Source organism: Podarcis tiliguerta (genome assembly GCF_965153285.1).
Source record: "Podarcis tiliguerta genome assembly, chromosome: 10".
In the NCBI taxonomy this organism is placed as follows: domain Eukaryota; kingdom Metazoa; phylum Chordata; class Lepidosauria; order Squamata; family Lacertidae; genus Podarcis; species Podarcis tiliguerta.
The window spans coordinates 17,785,775-17,806,310 of record NC_139543.1 but is presented as its reverse complement, the minus strand read 5'-3'; the positions used below and the strand labels follow the sequence as shown (position 1 = coordinate 17,806,310).

Genomic DNA, 20,536 nt, shown 5'->3' with positions numbered 1-20,536 from the left:
ACTAGATCTTAATGTGTAAGAGATGAAAAATTAAACTTCCTGTTAGGTATTAAAGAAACAATCTTGAGCAATTCACCTAATTTCCTCTGTAAGATTAAGTGCAAATTGCTTTGTAGTTTTATTGCAAGGCTTGCTAGTATCTCTAAGCCAAGCCTTTAATCAAAGAAGCCATGAATATAATAGTCTACAGTGTATATTACAAATACTTATTTGTAATTCTCTGCCACTGTTGCACAACACACTCTAGGATTAGTTTAAATGAGTTAACTTTGAGACAGGAATGTTATGTTCAACAAATAGTTAGGGAATAGTTCCAATGAGGTGCTTTAAGCCAACAGCTAATACTACAAAACATATTTTAGTTTAATTTTTTACTTACTGTAAAGCAACTATTCTCAAAGGATTAGTCCCGAGAAACAAGGCCTAAAAAGTATGATACTGAATTAGCTGCTTGTTTAACTTTGCAAATTATCTTCAGGAAATAGCATCAAAGTACAGTTAAGTGTGCCACAGAGGTGTAAAAAGGAAGTAGGAATAATAAATTTTAGCAAGCTCATTAAAATCTGACAACTTGTTTTAAACCTATATACTGTGTACCTCACTTTTAATTAAAAAGGTGAAAAATTGCATGCTGGCAAGATATACAAGTTCTAAGGTAACTCAAATTTAAATCTAATATTTTCAAAACTCGACAAATGTACAGGCTGCTTCAAGTTACAGCTCTGTGCGTCACTACAGGGTTATCTCAGTTCAGACAAGCAACACAGTACATAGTGTAAAATACTTTCACAAAACATGGGATCTCGCCATCGCTTAAGGAGAGAAACCGTGTCAGTTCAACAGTGCAAAACTAATGCTAATACATCCTCATGGATTACCAAAATCTGGCACTGAAGTACAACAAATGCTTATAAAAATTCACTCTACCATATTCTTTTATAATGTGTTGGATAGAATGCATCTCCAAGGTGACTTTCTTTCCATAGCCTGAAGGCTCTTCCTAGCACTCTAATAATCTCACCTTCCATTTTTGTTTCAAAACATGGGGGATTGCAGAAAAAAACAACAACTTGAAAGCAAACAGCTTGCATGGCTCACAGACCTAAAGCCAAATGAAGATTCCAACCATTATTATTATTATTATTATTATTATTAATTTTGTATACTGTTCTCCGTCTGTAGATCATGTTCTCATGCCTTAATTGTTAGTTTAAAAATCTATCTCACGATTTGGAATATAGGGAGTTAGCCTGTCCCAGGTACCTTATCACATCAGGTGGCTGGAATAGTTATATCCACTTAGGCTTGTTACTGCATATCAATGGAAGTAAGTGTTCATCTTTATTCCATATCTCAGCTCTCTGTTCAGGCTACTGAAGCCCTTTTATTTAGAACAGCGCACTTCCGGCTGATAACAAGTTTGGGCTTTTGTGATGTTCCGGGTTATATTGTCTGTGATTTAGATCAATTGGGTTAGGTTAGTTTATTCTGTAGTAAGTCGCAAACTTATGCTACCATGAAATAATTTAATTGTATCAGCATTGTCTAAGAATGGCAAAAACACACAAAAAAAACCCTATGGAAATGACTTTAAGCAGTAAGTTGTAACCCCTGACAAAATTACTTAACAGCTACTATAAGCTTGCTTGGCTTAACTGCAAAAGAAGGAACAGGGAGATATTAAACCCTCACAGCAGTAGTTGGAGCTACAGTTATTTCTATGTCATTAGAGACCCTAGCCTGGATCCAATTGCCATTTCATGGATTAAATTTTCTACCATCAGCTGTGAAGTCTTCAGATATCTTAATAGGGGGTTGCCAACTTTAAATTTCCATTTGATATCTTCAGTCGAGAAGTGCCCTTTCTGCAAGTGATTGTCTACATGCCCTTTTGGTTTTGACCATTTTACATTTAAAAGCTACAAGTGGTGAGGAAAGAGAAATAAGAGGATATCTGCCTATCCAGAAATAACATTTTAAAAATCAGCAACACCTTCTGCAATATCCTAAAGGATAGAAAATCATAATCTTTTCAGCTCTCTGCAGCTCTCCAGAAGGGGAAAAAAATATCCCTATTAAAACTAAAGACTGAAAATCTCACAGTGAATGCAGTTTTCTCATACATACAGACCTAGCATAACTAAGCATCAAAAGATGCTGAAGTATAAGAATCTAAAAGTTTCATCTTGGCTACAGGAAGATAATTCCTATACAGAAAGAACTAGTAAATGTTAACCATATTGATATAACTTGTACATCAGAATTGTATTTGGCTTTACATACTTTTTTCTTAATGTTCTACAAACTACATAGGAGAACAGCACAGACACAATAAAAGATATGGAGGCCTTGTTCACACATAATACTAAGCCATGGTTTGCTTAACAAACCATGAGTGAAACCACAGTTGTCCCACAAACAGACAAGTATTCCTGTTTCTCCAAAATTTTGTTTGTTTTCCAAGTACTAAACTCATTCCTTTATAGATTGACCACCTGAGACGCTCGCCAAACAAACATGGTTAAGGAAGGGTGCTGCATTCACACATAGCACCAGATCATAATTCACACAAACTAAGGTTTGCAAATAATCAGCAAACCATGGCTTCAGATTGTTGTCAGGAAACAAACCATAGTTAAGCTGCTAGGTAGGGTTCACCCAGTGCTAAAGCTATGGTTTAGCATTATGTTTGAAGCAGATCATTGTGTCCTAATAATGGCAACGCTATTTTTCAAACATCTATTTTAAATGTATTTCTATTCCTAAATTTAATTCAAGAAGAGATAGATGGCAATACCTGATGTGCTTTATGAGTACACCAGTGATCCAATGATGGGGGAAACAGATAAGTGGGCTTTTTACGAAATTTACAAGCGACAACGCAACTCATTCCAGTTCTAGCCAAAACAAGATCTTGAATCATTCTAAAGAAATCCATTAGTAAGGGTTACCATCACAAGAAGGTAGTCAGCCTTAAGAAAAAAACAGAAAACAAAACCCAGCACAACCATTTCCCCAAATTTTCAAACTTAACAAATTGTTTGTAAAACGTATCATCTACAGAAGTATTGCTTTTGTTCCCTGAGATCCTGGCAAAAGGAATAAGATGGGTTCACTTTAAAAAAAAGTTTCCTGGGAATTCTGGATAAAAATAATTTTCATTACTGCCACAGTCTGCCTTGCCAGGATACAAGATCACCATTACTGAAAGAAGTTGACCAGTTTAGAAAGTTCTTTCTATGACAGTAAGCCTTCTATCATCAGCTCAAATTATCACAAAACTAACGACCAATATGCAAATCGCTCCATTCCCTCCAAAATTAGAGCAGACACATTATTTTCCAGGTTCATGCCTGCAATATAATTTTAGTTTATAAGTGAATATGAGATGAAACTAATGATATTCATTTTAATTTCATTTTGTGGAAAAATAGACAAAGCATATGGTGTAATATCTGTAATAACAGATGGACCATTACCAGTTCCTGATACCAAATTTAATTACCCCATCCATTTTTTAAAGGTCTGACATATAAATTATTGTACCTCATGGTGGTTTATTCATTTTTTTTCTTAACTGGGATGTGAACTTATCTTTCAATATTTCCAACAGTTTTATGTTTGAATACCATTACCACAAGCTATGTTGGGTTTGTGCGACTAAAGTCATGTTCATTTTTAAACAAAAGAAGTGAAGGAAGCAGATCCATTTTCAAACACCATGACCAAAGACTATGTTCCTCTATTTGTCAATCCCAAAGAGCAAAGAAATCCCTCAAGTTTCTCACCGTTGCATCAAATGGTGTGCAATGAATAGGGAGGTTTCCACAGCTTTTCCACAAATGAATAAAACTTTCAACTATTGCCGAAGACATTGGGCTGCCTCATCTCCTAGCCACGCTAGCATGAATTTCTTTCTTTTCAAAGCTAACCATGGTCAGGGTTTCATCTGCCCTAACCACTATAAACTCCATGTTACGATGCAACAAGCTCCCATTTCCAAACGTTGATTTGGAGTTAGTGATAATACTGAGCACACCAGCAACCCCCACTTTAGGCACGACCAATATGTGCACAATTGCACACAGCACTGAACCGAAAAGTTGATGCGGGACTGTCATTAAAGACGTCACTGAAAGGCTGGAACAGTTGGCTCACCAAGGTGAATCTGAGCAAGCATTCTTTACAGCAGCGGTTCTCAACCTGTGGGTCCCCAGATGTTGTTGAATTACAACTCCCATCACCCCTAGCTAGCAAGGCCAGAGCTCAGGGATGATGGGAGTTGTAGTCCAACAACATCTGGGGACCCACAGGTTGAGAACCTCTGCTGTACAAGAATCCAGGCATCCAGGAAGCATTGAGCAGTTTATTTGAAATCATAAAGGTAAAGGTAAAGGGACCCCTGACTGTTAGGTCGAGTTGCGGACGACCCTGGGGTTGTGGCACTCATCTCGCTTTACTGGCCGAGGGAGCTGGCGGACAGCTTCTGGGTCATGTGGCCAGCATGACTAAGCCACTTCTGGTGAACCAGAGGAGCGCATGGAAACGCCATTTACCTTCCCGCCGGAGCAGTACGTATTGATCTACTTGCACTTTGATGTGCTTTTGAACTGCTAGGTTGGCAGGAGCAGGAACCGAGCAACGGGAGCTCACCCTGTCGTGGGGATTCGAACCGCTGGCCTTCGGCAAGCCGATCAGAAATCATACAAAGACCCATAATCGACTTCTTGCTCATATTTGCTATGAGCATTTTTTTAAAAGCAGAAAACTTTGTGAGCTTTATATATTTAATAATACATACCAGTTCCTTTGCATTTATACGGAGGCTTGAAGAATTTCACAGCACCATAGACGTTGACAATAGTCCCGCCTTTAACAAGGTTCAGAGGGGTGTATGTGTAGCTGGGGGCAACAGGCTAACAAGACAAAACAGAAAGTGATCACATTCAAGTCAAATTCTGTAGCTATTTTAAAGTGGCAAGCTTCTTCTTCTTCTCTCTCTTCTTTTCTTTTGCCAAAACTTTCTTTATATACAGGGCCTAGATATCAGGTCCATTATGAACATCAAACAAAACATTTTTCTTTGCTACTGGTCATTCCATCAGAATACTCCTTTCTCCTTTGGAAGAATTCCCCTATAAGGAAAGGTTATAACAATTTGGGGTGGGTTTTTATTTTTACTGTACAGAAAAGGTGAGTGGGGAGTGGATATGCTTTGTGATGTATAAAATGATGTTGGGGTGTGTGTGACTATTTTCATACTAGAATCTGGATCCATCTAATGTTAGGAAATTCAGCTCAGAAAAAAGAAAGTGCTTCTTTATACAGTACATAATTAAACTATGGGATTTGCTTCCACAAGAGGCAGACTGCCACCAGTTTGGGTGGTTTTAAAGGGGGATTGGACAGATTCATGGAATATAAGGCTATCAGTTGCTGCAAGCTATGACTGTTATATATGTTGCGAGCCTGATCCTGCAGGACTCTTCTTATGAGACAGCCAAGTGTTATTTCCTGGCAAATATCAGACCATTCCAGAAACGCTAGCTTTTTTTGCTTTTCTAATTTAAATAGTACATCTGCAGAGTTAAAGCTATAAAACGTTTGCAGATACAAATTTGTTTATTATTTCAAAAGGCATTAATCTAAGTGAAGAAAAGAGACAAGAACCTATATCATAACCTACAAGAATAGATTAAATAATTAGTTTAATTATCCTCAACAAACCAAACTTCAAAACAGTGTAAAACCACAACATGTTTTGATTAAATCCTTGCTATATTTAATAAGCACCTACTCATTTGTTGCAAATTCATCTTGTTGGTTTGTTCTCTGACATAACAAGCTAGCTTGGCCACTGAAGCAAATTCCTACATTTTCTCTCTGTATTTATTAATGGTTGGTATCGTTGCTGATCTCCATTTTTCAGTCAACAAAATTATTGTTGCCAACACCATACAATGACACAGATTCCTTATGTTGCTGTATAACTAAACCATCTGTATAGTTTAACCGGAAAAAAAACCACCGGGTCCAATCGTAAGTTAAATGTTTCTAGTACAATAGCCCTGAATAATTTCCATAGTTTTAATAGTTATCACACATGTTGATTGATCATTTCACAGGATGTTTAAAAAACCCATTTGCTGTACATTCTGTGGTTGGAATAAGTGTGTAAGCTACTTACATGAGAAGAGAAAACACATGGGTCCAACATATAGAATGAGAAAGCCAATTGACTTTTGATCTATGCCAATTGATTTTTGACACACTAGAATTTCAGTCTGGCCCTAGGAGTATAGAATCTTGCCAACCAGTTGTACACATGTCAAAAAATCTGCATTGTTTGCCCTCTCCTGATACAGCATATTTGCTTTAATAAAGTTTTGGAAAGGCTGTTGGAACACATGAATTTTTGTACTTTCTCCAGCAACCAGCAGAAGGTGCCACAGGCATTTTAATTATTTCTGTCATCACCTTGTTCTGCTGGCTAGCCTAATAACAGTCACAATACTTGCAGACCACCTCCAAGATGTTCAGGAAATTAGCACACTTGCCAGAGTTTCTGAGCCTCTACAGCGTAGTGTATTTTTTATTTAGCGGGGCTGCTTGAAAAGAATTTTTCTATATACGTAAGACAAATTAAAGTAGCTGGAAAACATATTCATAAAGCATTCCCAGCCTCACAGTGTAAAGAGAGATGGCCAAAGGAGGAAACCTAGCATGTGTTTGGATTTATTCAAAATTTCTGGACACCTATTCTCTGCCTTATTCCTTTTGCAATTGTGTTCCCTACAGCAGCTAATGCAAAATTATTTTATCTATAGCCAATTCTACAGTCCATCTTAAAGTTGCTGTAAAACTTGTTTCAGGCACTGAACTTGCGATGCCTTCTGCAATTTAAAACAAAAATAAAAGAAACACCAAAAGAAAACTTACCATGGCTACAGTTTCCGAACCAGTAATTGTATTGGATGACCTAGTACAAACCTGCGGAGAAAAACAGAACTGAAGATTGTTAGAACAAACTGGAAGACAATAAGGATAATTTCAGATTTTTTATTCCAATATTTTAAGATGGACATTCTTTGTTCTTTGAACAAATATATGCTGGAAGTTAATCTATTATGTATAGGTAATTTAAAAGATAGAAATAATAAATGTATGCATTTTTATTACATTGTAATTTAAGTGAATTGTCTTATGTCAAACATATAGCAAATGCTACCTAAATATTTATGTAAACCAACAATTCTAATCAACAAACATTTATATTTTTATAGACTACTTTATCTCAAATATCTGGGGTTAGTATAAAAAACCACACAAACTAACAGAACAGAATAGTTTAAGAATGCATATTTCTATTATGGCCAATATCAAAATAAAATTGAAGTAAAGAAAATTCACTAAAGCCCCTCCATCCTTTCACAACTTAGCCCTGAGCTCCAAAGGGCAGATCAAATGGGTAGGATTGAAAATATTCCTAAAGGTTCCCAGGCTGTACTGGGATAGACTGAGGAATAATTCTTCCCTTGGTAATTTAAATTTCTGTATTTTATAAAACATACTGCACAAATGTACTCTATGGCTTCCTAGGACCTAGTCTGCATGTCATGACAATCCAGTTTACCTGGCTTCGTTTATGAGTTAATAATAGATGTGCCTTTATTCTGCCATGCTGGCCCCAGAATGAATTTTTCCCATCCACAAATCTCAAACAAGCCATACTATGGCTTGTCATGTGATACAACCCCAGACAGTGATTTGTTTGAAAACAAACCATGGATGACACAACAAACCATAGCATTTTTTTTACACTGCCATGTGGATCCAAAAGGGAACTTCACTCAAAGTAGCTCTTTCAATTTAAAACAAGTCTTTAAGAAATAAAACAAATTAATTTATTATCAGCATTTTTAACACTCAATGCTACAAAGATACAGTAACAGAATACCTACTTGGTGGGTCCTTTCTCTGGTTTTAATTTTCCTCTTCATTTTTATCTACAAAACAACAAAGTGACTTCAAAACTACCCCAGCCTACAATGGCACAAATGAGAATCCCTCAAGAATTTCAAAGTTAAATTTTATACAAAATGTGTGCGTCTCATTTTTCATATTTCAGTTGCACTTGTCAAAACTACTTATCCTTGGGTACTTAGAGCTGCATCTTTTTTTACTGAACCTTCTCCTGATCTTAAGAAAAGCTTTATCTACTCAAAATTGTTTCAGGCTGCTCCGATAGGTGCGAGGGCAAGACCAGAAAAGAGGTGGCAACACTATCTGTAGTCAAGGGAATTCTGCCCAAGGTTTTCACTCCTCGCTAAATACATTTCATAAAGATAATACACAAGTATTCATACTGGACTCATACGTTTTATAGCATTTAAGATTTGTGCAAGTTATGGTATTGATTGTACATTGGTGCCAATTTAATCACTATTGTATTAGAGATGGGCATGTCTTACTCAGCTGCCTGAATGATTAATGTTCACAAAGCACATATGATTCTATGATTTCTATGATTTCTAATGTGCTTTAGGGACTTCACTGAACTTCGCAGATGCCTACATTCCCCAAACTATATTTTGTGCTTTGTGAATTGTAAAACAGCAAACTGGATCTTGTGGGCGCTCATGACTGTGAAACCAAATCCTTCAACAGAGAGAATCCCTTTTCCAAATCCTTTCTACTTTTGAACAGGCAGTTTACTTTGGGCAGCAGACATTTATCTGGACATCTGAGATGCATGTACTTAAGTACATGCCTAAACTCTGGTCAACTTGACTGTAGCTGTAGTATTCCCTTGCAAACTGTAACCTGCTTCCCTTAACTCTCCATCCCACCTTTACTGTACAGTGGTACCTCAGGTTATGTACTTAATTCATTCCAGAGGTTCGTTCTTAACCTGAAACTGTTCTTAACCTGAAGCACCACTTTAGCTAATGGGACCTTCTGTTGCCGCCGCGCCGCGGGAGCACAATTTCTGTTCTCATCCTGAAGCAAAATTTTTAACCCGAGGTACTATTTCTGGGCTAGCGGAGTCTGTAACCTGAAGCGTATGTAACCCGAGGCACCACTGTATCTGTATTGTTTAGAAACAAAAACTACCTTAGGGGCTACCTGTCTGTCAGGCAGGCAAAGGGCCAAAACAGGCTTTGCACTGCTGTTGGTGGTCTTCCAACTCCCCCAGTATTCATGGTTTTATCTTATGAAAAGATAACATGGGGCTTCTCTAACCAACATCAACAATTCCCAAAGTAAGAGGCACTAGAATTCCGGACTGCCTTTATATCAGACTATTTGTTAATGGGGGCCTTCAGGTGTATGTAAGCTGGTTGTGGTCACTCAGTGGAGATTCTGCATACACTTAGGGCTGATCCACACCTACTTTTCCCTGGAAAGAGCAGAGCAAAGGGTAAATGTGGATAAGCCCTTAAACTCACTTTACGTGTTAACTGTTCCATGGCTGAACCCTGGCACTGAAAATAGCTTAGACCTGGTGAACGAATCCTGGTTGAAATGAAATAATGTTTGTAAGAACAGACTTGCACAAGTGCCTTTTTAAAACAATGAAATGATTAGTATCTGGCTGCTTTTATTAAGTTACACGTTACTGTTGTAGAAAACATCACAGGGTGCTCCAGGAAATTAAAGATGCAAACCCCAGGAATACATGCAACTGTAAGAATCATTTTAAAAATAAAAGTTCTCCTAATGTTCATACTGTGACGCGGGTGGCGCTGTGGGTAAAAGCCTCAGCGACTAGGGCTTGCAGATTGAAAGGTCAGCGGTTCGAATCCCCGCGGCAGGGTGCGCTCCCGCTGTTCGGTCCCAGCACCTGCCAACCTAGCAGTTCGAAAGCACTCTTGGGTGCAAGTAGATAAATAGGGACCGCTTACTAGCAGGAAGGTAAATGGCGTTTCCGTGTGCGGCTCTGGCTCGCCAGAGCAGCGATGTCACGCTGGCCACGTGACCCGGAAGTGTCTTCGGACAGCGCTGGCCCCCGGCCTCTTTGAGTGAGATGGGCGCACAACCCTAGAGTCTGTCAAGACTGGCCCGTACGGGCAGGGGTACCTTTACCTTTACCTTTAATGTTCATACTGCTAAGCTAATACAGCATGATTAGGTCTTTAATTCCAATCTAAAACGAACTTTTCATTGGTGGCAGCAAACAGCACATGTGCCTTTCATTTTTCTCAAAAAGGGTTTGTGAGAAGTTCCATGTTAATAAAAATAAAATATGACTAATAGCCTTCCCTAACCTTGTGCCCACAAAACATTTTGGACCACAACTACCATCATCCTTGACCACTGATTATGCTGGCTGGGGATGATGGGGGCAGTAGTCCAAAATATATGGAAGACACCAGGTTGGGGAAGGAATTTCAACCTAGTTATCCAACACCCAACCTGCTGAAGCTCCCTCAACAGGTGGAGAGGAAATGTTAAGGGAGCTTCACCATTCTGACATTCTGATTGTCATATAGCTGATAAAGGCATGCGGCAACCACATCCTAATTATAATTAACTACACAGCAAATAATGAACTAAACATTAGGTTCAAGAGAGTACATGACGAATCGAAGAAAAAATTGTCTCCCTTTGGGCATATAGAATTAGTTGCATAGCTGCAATATCCGAGTTGCCTTTCAGTTTGGCAAATATTCTACACAAATTACAAAAACCATCCCTCCAAGTACTATAAGACGGGCTTACGGTAACATGACTTTTTGAGATCAGAGCTAAAATCCATTGACTCTATAGAAACATTAGTTCTCTTATCCATTCTCCAAAACAAAGCTATCACTATGTAAATATATTCACAGCATATTTGCTATCCCAGAGAAACGACATGAAGCATCAAAAAGATACGCTGCACTCTGCCAACTCAGCACAATCTCAAACTTTCCAAGTCTATGTCAATTCAAGGCTAATACTATTGGAAATCTGGCAAGGGGCCTTTCCCCATTAACTAAAGCAGCAACACTGTAGATTGCTACTACCGTATTGGCTTGAATATAAGCCTCACCTTTTCCCCAAATTCCGGCCGTGAAAACTTAAAGTGCGGCTTATATTCGCGAGCTTATGGTATGCAGCCAGGAGTGCGGGGCAAACAGTGCCAGGAGTGCGACAAAGCAGCTCCTGCCCCACGTGTAGTTGCCCGTCCTCTCCCCCAAGGCTGGGAAGGGAGAGAGCGAGGAAGGGGAAAGGCTGCCAGCAACACAGCGTGGCTCCCCCCCGCAAGGTTGCAGCCAGGAGCAGCAAGGAATGGAGCGGCTTATATTTGGGTGGTTTTTTCTTTTTTCCTTTCCCCCCATCAATTTTAAAGGTGCAGCTTATATTCGGGTGTGGCTTATATTTGGGTCAATAAGGTAAAAGGTAAAGGTACCCCTGCCCGTACGGGCCAGTCTTGACAGACTCTAGGGTTGTGCGCCCATCTCACTCAAGAGCCCAGGGGCCAGCGCTGTCCGGAGACACTTCCGGGTCACGTGGCCAGCGTGACGAAGCTGCTCTGGCGAGCCAGAGCAGCACACGGAAACGCTGTTTACCTTCCCGCTAGTAAGCAGTCCCTATTTATCTACTTGCACCCAGGGGTGCTTTCAAACTGCTAGGTTGGCAGGCGCTGGGACCGAACAACGGGAGCGCACCCCACCGCAGGGATTCGTACCGCTGACCTTTCGATCGGCAAGCCCTAGGCGCTGAGGCTTTTACCCACAGCGCCACCCGCGTCCGATTTGGGTCAATACGGTACTTCAATACAGCACAACTGGATTTATAGGCCTAAGTCATAATAGTTAGGGTTCCCACAGCAACATCCAATACTCTCCCAGGGGTGTGTGCATATATGGTAAAGGACCCCTGGACATTTAAGTCCAGTCAAAGGCAACTATGGAGTTGTGGCGCTCGTCTCGCTTTCAGGCCAAGGGAGCCAGCGTTTGTCCACAGATAGCTTTCTGGATTATGTGGCCAGCATGACTAAACCACTACTGGTGCACGGAGGACAGTGACAGAAGCCAGAGCACATGGAAACGTCATTTGCCTTCGAGCTCCAGTGGTACCTATTTATCTACTTGCACTGGCGTGCTTTCAAACTGCTAGGTTGGCAGGAACTGGGACAGAGCAACAATGGGAGCTCACCCCATTGTGCGGATTCAAACCACCGACCTTCTGATCAGCAAGCCCAAGAGGCTCAGTGTTGTGCATATACATCCACATATACACACATATAAAGAGAGAGAAATATGAACGCACCGAACAACATTTCAGACAAGTTTGTTCTGGATCCTGATCGGATGCAGCTAATCACTAAAACCATGTATTTGTTGCAGTGACTAACAAAACAGAATTTTTGAATTCTTATAGCAAAATGTTTCCATACCTGGATAAAAACTGAGGCTCTTTCCAAGCTGGCCATTCCAGAACTTTGAGAACAGAATGCTCAGAAGCACTGCAACTGCAGGCTTGGAAACATCCTATTTTTTTTATCAGAGCAACTAATGAAGGTGGTGGAACCTGAGACATTTTGTTACAGTAATGTAAAATTTCTGCTTCGTTAGTCACTGTGATAGATAGATAGATAGATAGATAGATAGATGGATAGATAGATAGATAGATAGATAGACAGGCAGGCAGGCAGTGGTACCTCGAGTTACAAAGGCCTCAGGTTACAAACGCTTCAGGTTACAAACTCTGCTAACCTGGAAGAGTTATCTTGAGCTGAGAACTTTGCCGTAGCATGAGAATGGAAATCGTGTGCCGGCAGCACAGCAACAGCAAGAGGCCCCATTAGCGAAAGCACGCCTCTAGTTAAGAACAGTTTCAGGTTAAGAACGGACCTCCGGAACGAATTAAGTTCGCAACTAGAGGTACCACTGTAAATATATATGCTTCTGCTCCTGTTCACATTGCTTACCCAGCTTGCTGCTGCTGTCACCCTCCTTGCTAGTCCCACCCCTCCCTTCACACCTCACTCAAATCCGCCATTGCCTCCTTCAGCCTCCCTATTCCCACAAAGCAACTCCGGCCTCTCTATCTCTGCAGCTCTGCTACCTCAAGCCCTGCACTTCCTCACAGCCCCTTCAAGCCCCTTACCTGCCCCAGCTCCTCTGTGTCCCTCTATTTCAGCTTTACTCAAACTTTTTGCTGCTGTTTAAAACTCCATCTTAAATCCTGCCTCATGTTTGCTCCCTTGCCCAGACATCATGCAAATCATGCAGGATTGTGATGTGGCTCTACAAATCCTCCAATGGAGGCCCAGCAATGGCAGCCTTACAATTTTATGTAGAGAAAGAGAAGTAATAGGACTTTACACATTTCTAAAACTACCCTATAAACACTGCTAAAGAGCCAGAGCTGTATGAGCTACACACATTTCAAAGCATTTGAGTAATGCTAACTTTCTTCCCTTTGGGCAGCAGCAGCCCGCGTAGTGTGTCAGATTGCTTAGAAACCCTGTTCAGTATCAAAAATAGTTTTCCACATGCCATGAACTCTATGATTGCTGCCATCTGATTCTTTATCACCAGAGATAGCTCAGTCGGCAAAGCATGAGACTCTCAATCTCAGGGTTGTGGGTTCGAGCCCCACATTGTGCAAAATATTCCTGCATTGCAGTGAGTTGTACTAGATGACCGTTGTGGTCCCTTTCCAATTCTAAGATTTCTGGTGGGTTGCTGTTTGATACACGAATGCAAGTCTAAAGTCCCCTTAGACACTCAGCTGTAGCCAAGGGTTTTCTCTGAATCCCAGTTATTAGTATGCTGAATGGTAAAGTTCTTCTATCTTTTTAAAGCAGACCTTGATGTGCTTTTTAGTAATCCACAGCCTCTCAGACTCTCTTATTAAGAAAGTTTTGGAGTGAAGGGAGAGAAGAAAAGCTTGAAAAACATACATAAATAGTTGACCCTGCTTCATCAGAGACTTCCAGCCGACAGCAATGCCCATCAGCATCACTGGTGGACTTAGCCATGCTGAATCCAGCTACCACCATGATGTCCTATAGAGAGAGAGAAAATGCATCATTATTGCTATTAGTTATCATATTTTCCTTAGTGATCAGATCATTTGATGAAACATTTCCCTGGATCTTCAGAAAATATGACAAATCCCTGCTGATTAGGAAAGCTTCTGGAAAAGAAAAGAAAAATGTTAAGGTATGATGCAACCAAAGTTTCAATATGAAATATTTATGTACAGGTCTAAAATTTCCACTGAAATGTGTCATTAACTTTAGTAGGGATAGTGTTTGGGGAAAACAAAGGCCTTAAGTGATCTCCATCGAAAGAATTGCATGGGGGAATATTCAATGTTAGTTATATTTGGAGCAGACCCGCTAAAATCAATGGACATATCTATAGATTTTAATGAATCTACCCTGAGCATTAGATATTACCCACTGTCAAAAATCAAATGGTATCAATCATTTTGAAATTAATTCTTGAGATTCCTGCATTTGCAGGGGGTTGGACTAAATGACTCTTGCGGTCCCTTCCAACTCTACAATTCTATGATTCTAATTACATATTTTAGCATACACAGGTGTTCCAATGATCTGCAGGTCATCAGTGAACTTAGATGTTGCATTATGAAAACTTACAATTCATCTTTCATAAGACTAGGGCAATGGGGCAAAGCTTCATGGTCTGAATGTTGCCAGTATTTACATAACAAAAGAGTAGCTAAATATTTTATCTGTGACAAACAAGAAGTTGATAAATCAAGAGGATCAATCATATGGAACTTAAATGGCACTTTTTGAAAAATGCACCTAAGAACTGGTTTCTGATTTCTGACTACTGGAGTGAGCAAAATGGCCTTTTCGGTACTGTGAAGATTGGAGGGGGGGGGGGACAACAACTCTTCCAACAAAACAATATTAGCAAGCTGAAAAATTCAAATAGCTTGAAAGGTGATGAACAATCTAAGTCACTTATAGAAGATATTTGTTATAAAAATTCTGAGATGAGTGCAAAACTCAATTCTAAAAGGTCTCTTTGCCAGTTGTATAAATCAGAAAGAAAAATAGTTACTGCAATCCCTCTGCTTCCTCCTATACAAATAAGGTATTTGCTCAACAGCCAAACTGACGTTAACATCAAAGGATGTCATTTTATGGAGACTGACTTTTGTAATGGCACTTTCCATTATAGCATTTTTAAGTAGTGTGGGTTGTTTTTTTTAAAAAAAAGAAATGTCAGTGATTTGAAATCTAAGCTGAAGCAATAATGGAATAACACTAGCATAAAATAGTCCCGGATTGGGGGTGGAGGTTATGTACCAGTTTGCAAGAATAAGTAGTGTAGAAAGTTATTATTCAAACAGGAAAAGTAAAAAACATACACACATTTTCTGCTTTCTACAGGAAAGTGACAAAGGATAAACTCTCTCTGTGCATGTTTTTTTGAAGCTAATGTCAAAAAGGGGATGTAATCTACATAAAGTTAGGTAAATGCACCCCACTAAAATCAATATAAGTTCTACACTGAAATCTGATTCATTTCAGTACAACATAGTCAAACTTCACTCTCTCCGATTAGTGGCCCAAATCAGAAAGAATAGTTAGCAAATCACTATTACTTGATTCTGTCATTATGAGGTCCCTATCTGATCCATCCAACATGGCAAAGGGAGACTCAGGAGGGTTGTGTACCATTTGCAGATTTTTAGTTTAAAATAAAAATGGGGGATATGACAGAGCAGTGGTCCCCAATCGGGGGTCTGCGGACCCCAATGGCTCTGCGAAACCCACCCAGGGGGTCCGTGGCACCATTCACAAAACAAAAACTACCATAGAGTAGTTACTTAGGTTTTCCAACTCCACAGAGGGATGGTGGTATACACAAAATTCAATATATACTTATACCACAGAGGGCTTAAACACAACACTTCATATTTGTTTTTCCAGTAAAAAAAATCAGCTAGGCACATTTAGCACCTATTGGCCACTTGCGACCAAGTGAAGATGCCTGGGTGAAAGGATGGTGCCTGATAGCTCCACCATCTGGAAGTACATGCTTGGGGATCATTGGATCTTGACTGTTTTGACACACTAATACCACATTCTCCAGAATTCTATCAGTTACATTTTATCTGCACAATCATAATGCATTTCAGGAACCAAAACGGCAACTAGGCATTCCGTTTTAGTGACTGTAGCCTTTGGTTTAAGGAGCCATTTGGCACCTAGCTTACATATCTGAATTTCTAACACTAATTGGGGAGCACATGGTATTTAAAGCTCACTTTTAACAAGAACAGGAAAGAGAAACCTCCACCCATTATCTAAAGCAAGTGTGGAAACCTGTAGCTTGGCAGATGTTTTTGGACGCCCAACTACAATCAGCGCCAGGTAGCATCCTCTTTCCAAATGTTAACGATCTATCACTCTCAAAGACTGGCATGTTGAATAATCAAAATCAAATGCAGTAACATATCATTTATATTGATGATATTGGGGAATGAATAACAAACTGAAGAACTGTTAAATTAACACATCATTCAAATAGATTGTTGACTATGCAGATCAGGGAGAGGAATCTGTGGTCCTTCAAATGTTCTTGGACTCCACCGCCAATCATCCCAGAGAGCATGAGTGGGGATGAAAAGAACTGTAGTTCAGTAACAGCCAGAGGGGCCACAGGTTCCTAGCCTGCGAACTTAAACAGAAAAGGTGTAGAGAACATATTTACATTCTATAATTGTATTCCCCAGTTACTAAGAAACATGGACATAACTTTCAAAAGGCAAGCCCCAAATTGTAATTACTGCTTGAAGATCTTAGTTTCTTAGCTCAGGGTCTCCCAGAAAATTACCTTGCACCAGCACCAACTGCAACTTTTGGAAAAGTACACTTGCAAGTTTTGCACAGCTATATTCATTTCAGCTTGCCTTGCGCAGGTAAAATTATTGACGGGACAGGCTTTGGGTCCTTGCTAAGTTTAGAAAACCGTATGTGAACTGTGGCTTTCTCAGGGTCAGCCTTCTTTAGTAGAAAAGCAATTAAGAAGCAGGGCATCAAACTAATGAAACACTGTTTCACTGCTTTCTTGTTATGTCCAAACATAGCACCTTGTTTATCCCTATTGACTCAAAGGAGTTACAGTCAAGCCAAGCTGGTGGCTAGATTTAAGTGCTCTCTCTCTCTTTCTGAGAGTCAAACACCCTGTATATTAACATCTTCAGTGCTGGCCCACATCTACCTGCTTGCTCTGAGTGAGCAGCTGGATATCTTTCAGCAGTGAAGAAGTTAAAGGTACTGGATTTTCTGCATGCAGCACTTGCCATCTAAGATTGCAGATGTCAGCAGTTATTGGACCATTAGCAGTCAGGTTAAAGAGAAAGAAAGAGGAAAGAGAGCTATCCACGTTGCCTCTCATCCCTCAGCTTATTACCCGGCAAACTCACATGGAAGCAGGGAGGGGGTGAAAGAGATGGTTGATAGACTGCACTACTGACAGGCAGGGAAACTAAGCTAGATACCTGAGAAAATGAAACTGAGCACAGGGAATTGCAATGCAAGTTAAAGGCTCCTTTACCTTAGTTATTTCTGGCATTGTCTGAGTTTTAAAGTGCCGTCTCAATTTTGCCTGTGCCCCCTAAGTACTTCCAGATGGATGTGCTCTTCCTGAGAAGCATTTTAGCCTCAGCGCTTCATCTTTTGCATTCAATCTTGTACCAACAACACTCCCGTTAGCTTTTACTGCATGTCTTTTGCCCGTGTGTTTATTTGATTACAATAAATAAAAGAGCTTTCTGATTAAAGCTGAGTTTTTAGCAAACTGCGGTGCTATGATTGCTCTTTTTGCTACTTCAGCAGTCTCTGATGATATTCTTTTAAATGACTGAAAACCCCAAACCTTAATGTTTTCCAGGGTGGGTGGGAGACTGCTAACTTAAGTGATACAGACAGATTCAATTGTTTAAAAAGAATTAGAACAAATTCCAACAAAGCTTAATGTGCAATGGAATTACCGGGGTGCAATGAATTTTATTCTGTACCACCATTTTGGGAGGGGGGCAGGGGAGTTAGTTATGCCACTGTTCCATCTTCCTTTCAATAAAAAATGAGAACTAACTCTGTAACAAAACAACTAAAAAATCCATGGGTAAAGTTTCTTACATATGAACCACAACCTGCCTTTAAGAAATGGGGAGGCAAAACCTTAAGCATTTGTGGACAATCTTCCTTAGTTATCAAAAAGGCACCTAACTCAGGCACGATATCTGCTTGATATTTCAAAGAAGCGATTTTAAACTGTCTTTTGTTGAGCCTTTGGCTATTTAAACAATCTGGCCATTTAAACTGGGGTGTGTGTGTTGTTTCTGCTTGTTTCCATAGTTTGTATTTTTGTGTTTTTATACTGTAAACCACCCTGTGATCCTCGGATGATGGGCAGCATAGAAATTGAAAGAATGAATGGAGGAATCTCCAATGAACTCAACAGGGCATATGTTCCGAAAAGCCACACACAGAACTGCAATGTACGTTTCTAAAATTGGTGTAAAGTAAGTTGTAAACCAAAAGAGCTATGCTTCTGGATATTTCATTCCCGTTCCAGCATTTTGAGATGTTACTGCACACACAAGTTATTTTGGAGTTTGGTTGCCAAGTCAGGGTTGGACAGCTGACTAGACTAAATCCCCCAATTTAATGGGGATAAATTTTAGACTGGTGCAGAATGAAGTAGTTCAGAATGTAATCTAATAATTTCTTAAATTTTACACCAAGATGGCTCCGCAACTTGACTGTCTAGTTCACGAAGAATGGTGCTTTTGCTCTTAGCACTAAATTATGAAATGCACCCATTACCAATACAGAAATTCGTAACACAGGTATATCTTCTACATATGCCTAATATGCAAGCATCAAGCACATTTGGTGCTATATACAGTAATTTTTTGAAAATAGTGGCAGTCATAGGAGCAACAATATGCATATAGTCTCCTATGTTACCGTTTATGTCTCCCATTGGGGAACCCCCAATTCCTTGCATTGCAATTTACTATTTAAATCAATGACTTTTTTAAAAAGAAAGAAAGTTCAACAGGCTTGCTAAAATGGCCTGATCACTAAATTTTGAGTTTTTTTAAAGGAACTGAGATTATCCTCCCTCTATCATATTCATAGTAAGCCTCTTAAAAACCACACGCACAAGTCCACATAACCACGGCTCAAGTCACAAGGGAGGTGTGAATATTCTGTTGCTAGTTCAACTCTGTTTGAAGTTTCCAGCTCAAGGGCTGTAGTTTCCAGTACAGGTCCTCAGTACTGATCTCTGTGATCTCCTAATTGGTGCTTTGGGCCTTGTTTTACTACTTCTCCTTTTATCAAGAAGGGCGCAAAGCGCTAATTAAGTTTCAGACACTTTAAACGATGAGGTAGAAGAGTTAACTTGAAATCATTTCTCAGTGCCCAATCTATACTATAATACTGGCAGGTAGACCACCACTACCACAGGGCCCTTTTTTTTCTTTTCTTTTTTCCTTTTACACATCTTTTGCTGTGCTGGGATAAAAGTCAGCAAGCAAAGCTGCTCATTACAAATGGGGGGGGGGGGGACTAAATAGAATGACAGAGGCATGACCGGTAATTAACATAAGTTTCAACTGGGCAGATAACTAGTCTTAAGATGTTTACTTATAAAGGGCATTTAGGGAAAAAAGGGGTGTTCAGCTATTCAATACCCTTTTGAAATGTGACTCTATGGGGGGGGGGGTGTTATTGGGTTATTGTTCTTCTTTTGATTTTATATATTATGATCTTTTCTGTGAACCACCCTAAGAACTCTAGGTATAGGGCGGTATATAAATTCAATAAGTAAGTAAGTAAGTAAGTAATGTTTTCTTGGGGTTGACCTACTGAAATCAATAGACCTAACTTAGTCATGGACAGTAATTTCAGTGGGTCTACTTAGAACTTAGTTGAAGACTACCCATGGCTCATACTGGACTTTAGAAAGAGAGGCTAAATAGATAGTCAGGTAGTTAAAGCTGGAAAACAGTTTTAAAGGCAATCCCAGTTGTTCCAGAAAGTGTAGATAATGGGTGTCTGCTGTATCTCAACAAGAATGCTGTTCCATGGAACAGGCAGCCCCACTAACCAGTGTTAGAATCTCAAATATATAAGCTGGGAGCCAAATGGCTCCTTAAGACAGTTACAGTCGCCAAAACAGAACGTCTAGTTGCCATTTGGGGGGCCAGACGGATCAAAAGTCATGTTTTTCAATACAACTTTTTGGTTCCTGAAATTCATTCCGATTGCACCGTTAGAATATCACAGATAGAATGCTACAGGATGTGTTGCTAGTGTGTGAAAACATTTGAGATCCAAGGAACCCAAGGCATGCAGCTCCAAATGGTGCAGAATTAAGCAAAATGCGCCTGCTGGCTTTCAGACGCTGTAAATTTACCTGCTATGCATTACTATGGAGCAGGCTTCTGAGATCTATAGACCCTGAAGGAAAAACTGTCCTGCAGAGCAGATCTCAGTGACCTGTTGGGTATGTAAGTAACTACAGCAAGGGTTGGAAAC

General features: G+C 39.8%; 1 protein-coding gene and 1 long non-coding RNA gene across 5 annotated transcripts in view; one reads left to right on the top strand and one right to left on the bottom strand.

Annotated features, from left to right (window-relative positions):
* Positions 1–20,536, top strand: part of LOC310658318 — a 648,769-nt gene that overhangs the window by 37,442 nt on the left and 590,791 nt on the right. The gene's annotated exons all lie outside the window — the stretch shown is intronic.
* The window catches only part of POT1 (protection of telomeres 1), a 71,294-nt gene that overhangs the window by 41,902 nt on the left and 8,856 nt on the right, over positions 1–20,536 (bottom strand). For 2 of the 4 annotated variants that reach the window (XM_083399611.1, XM_083399612.1), the window contains 4 exons: positions 13,898–14,002; positions 7,962–8,006; positions 6,940–6,990; positions 4,802–4,916 (listed from right to left, as the gene is read on the bottom strand). In XM_083399611.1, coding sequence (XP_083255737.1) covers positions 4,802–4,916; positions 6,940–6,990; positions 7,962–8,006; positions 13,898–14,002 — 316 coding nt within the window. Of the gene's footprint in view, positions 1–4,801; positions 4,917–6,939; positions 6,991–7,961; positions 8,007–10,830; positions 10,991–13,098; positions 13,270–13,897; positions 14,003–20,536 lie in introns of those variants that run through there. The other 2 variants (XM_083399614.1, XM_083399613.1) reach the window with 2 other exon arrangements.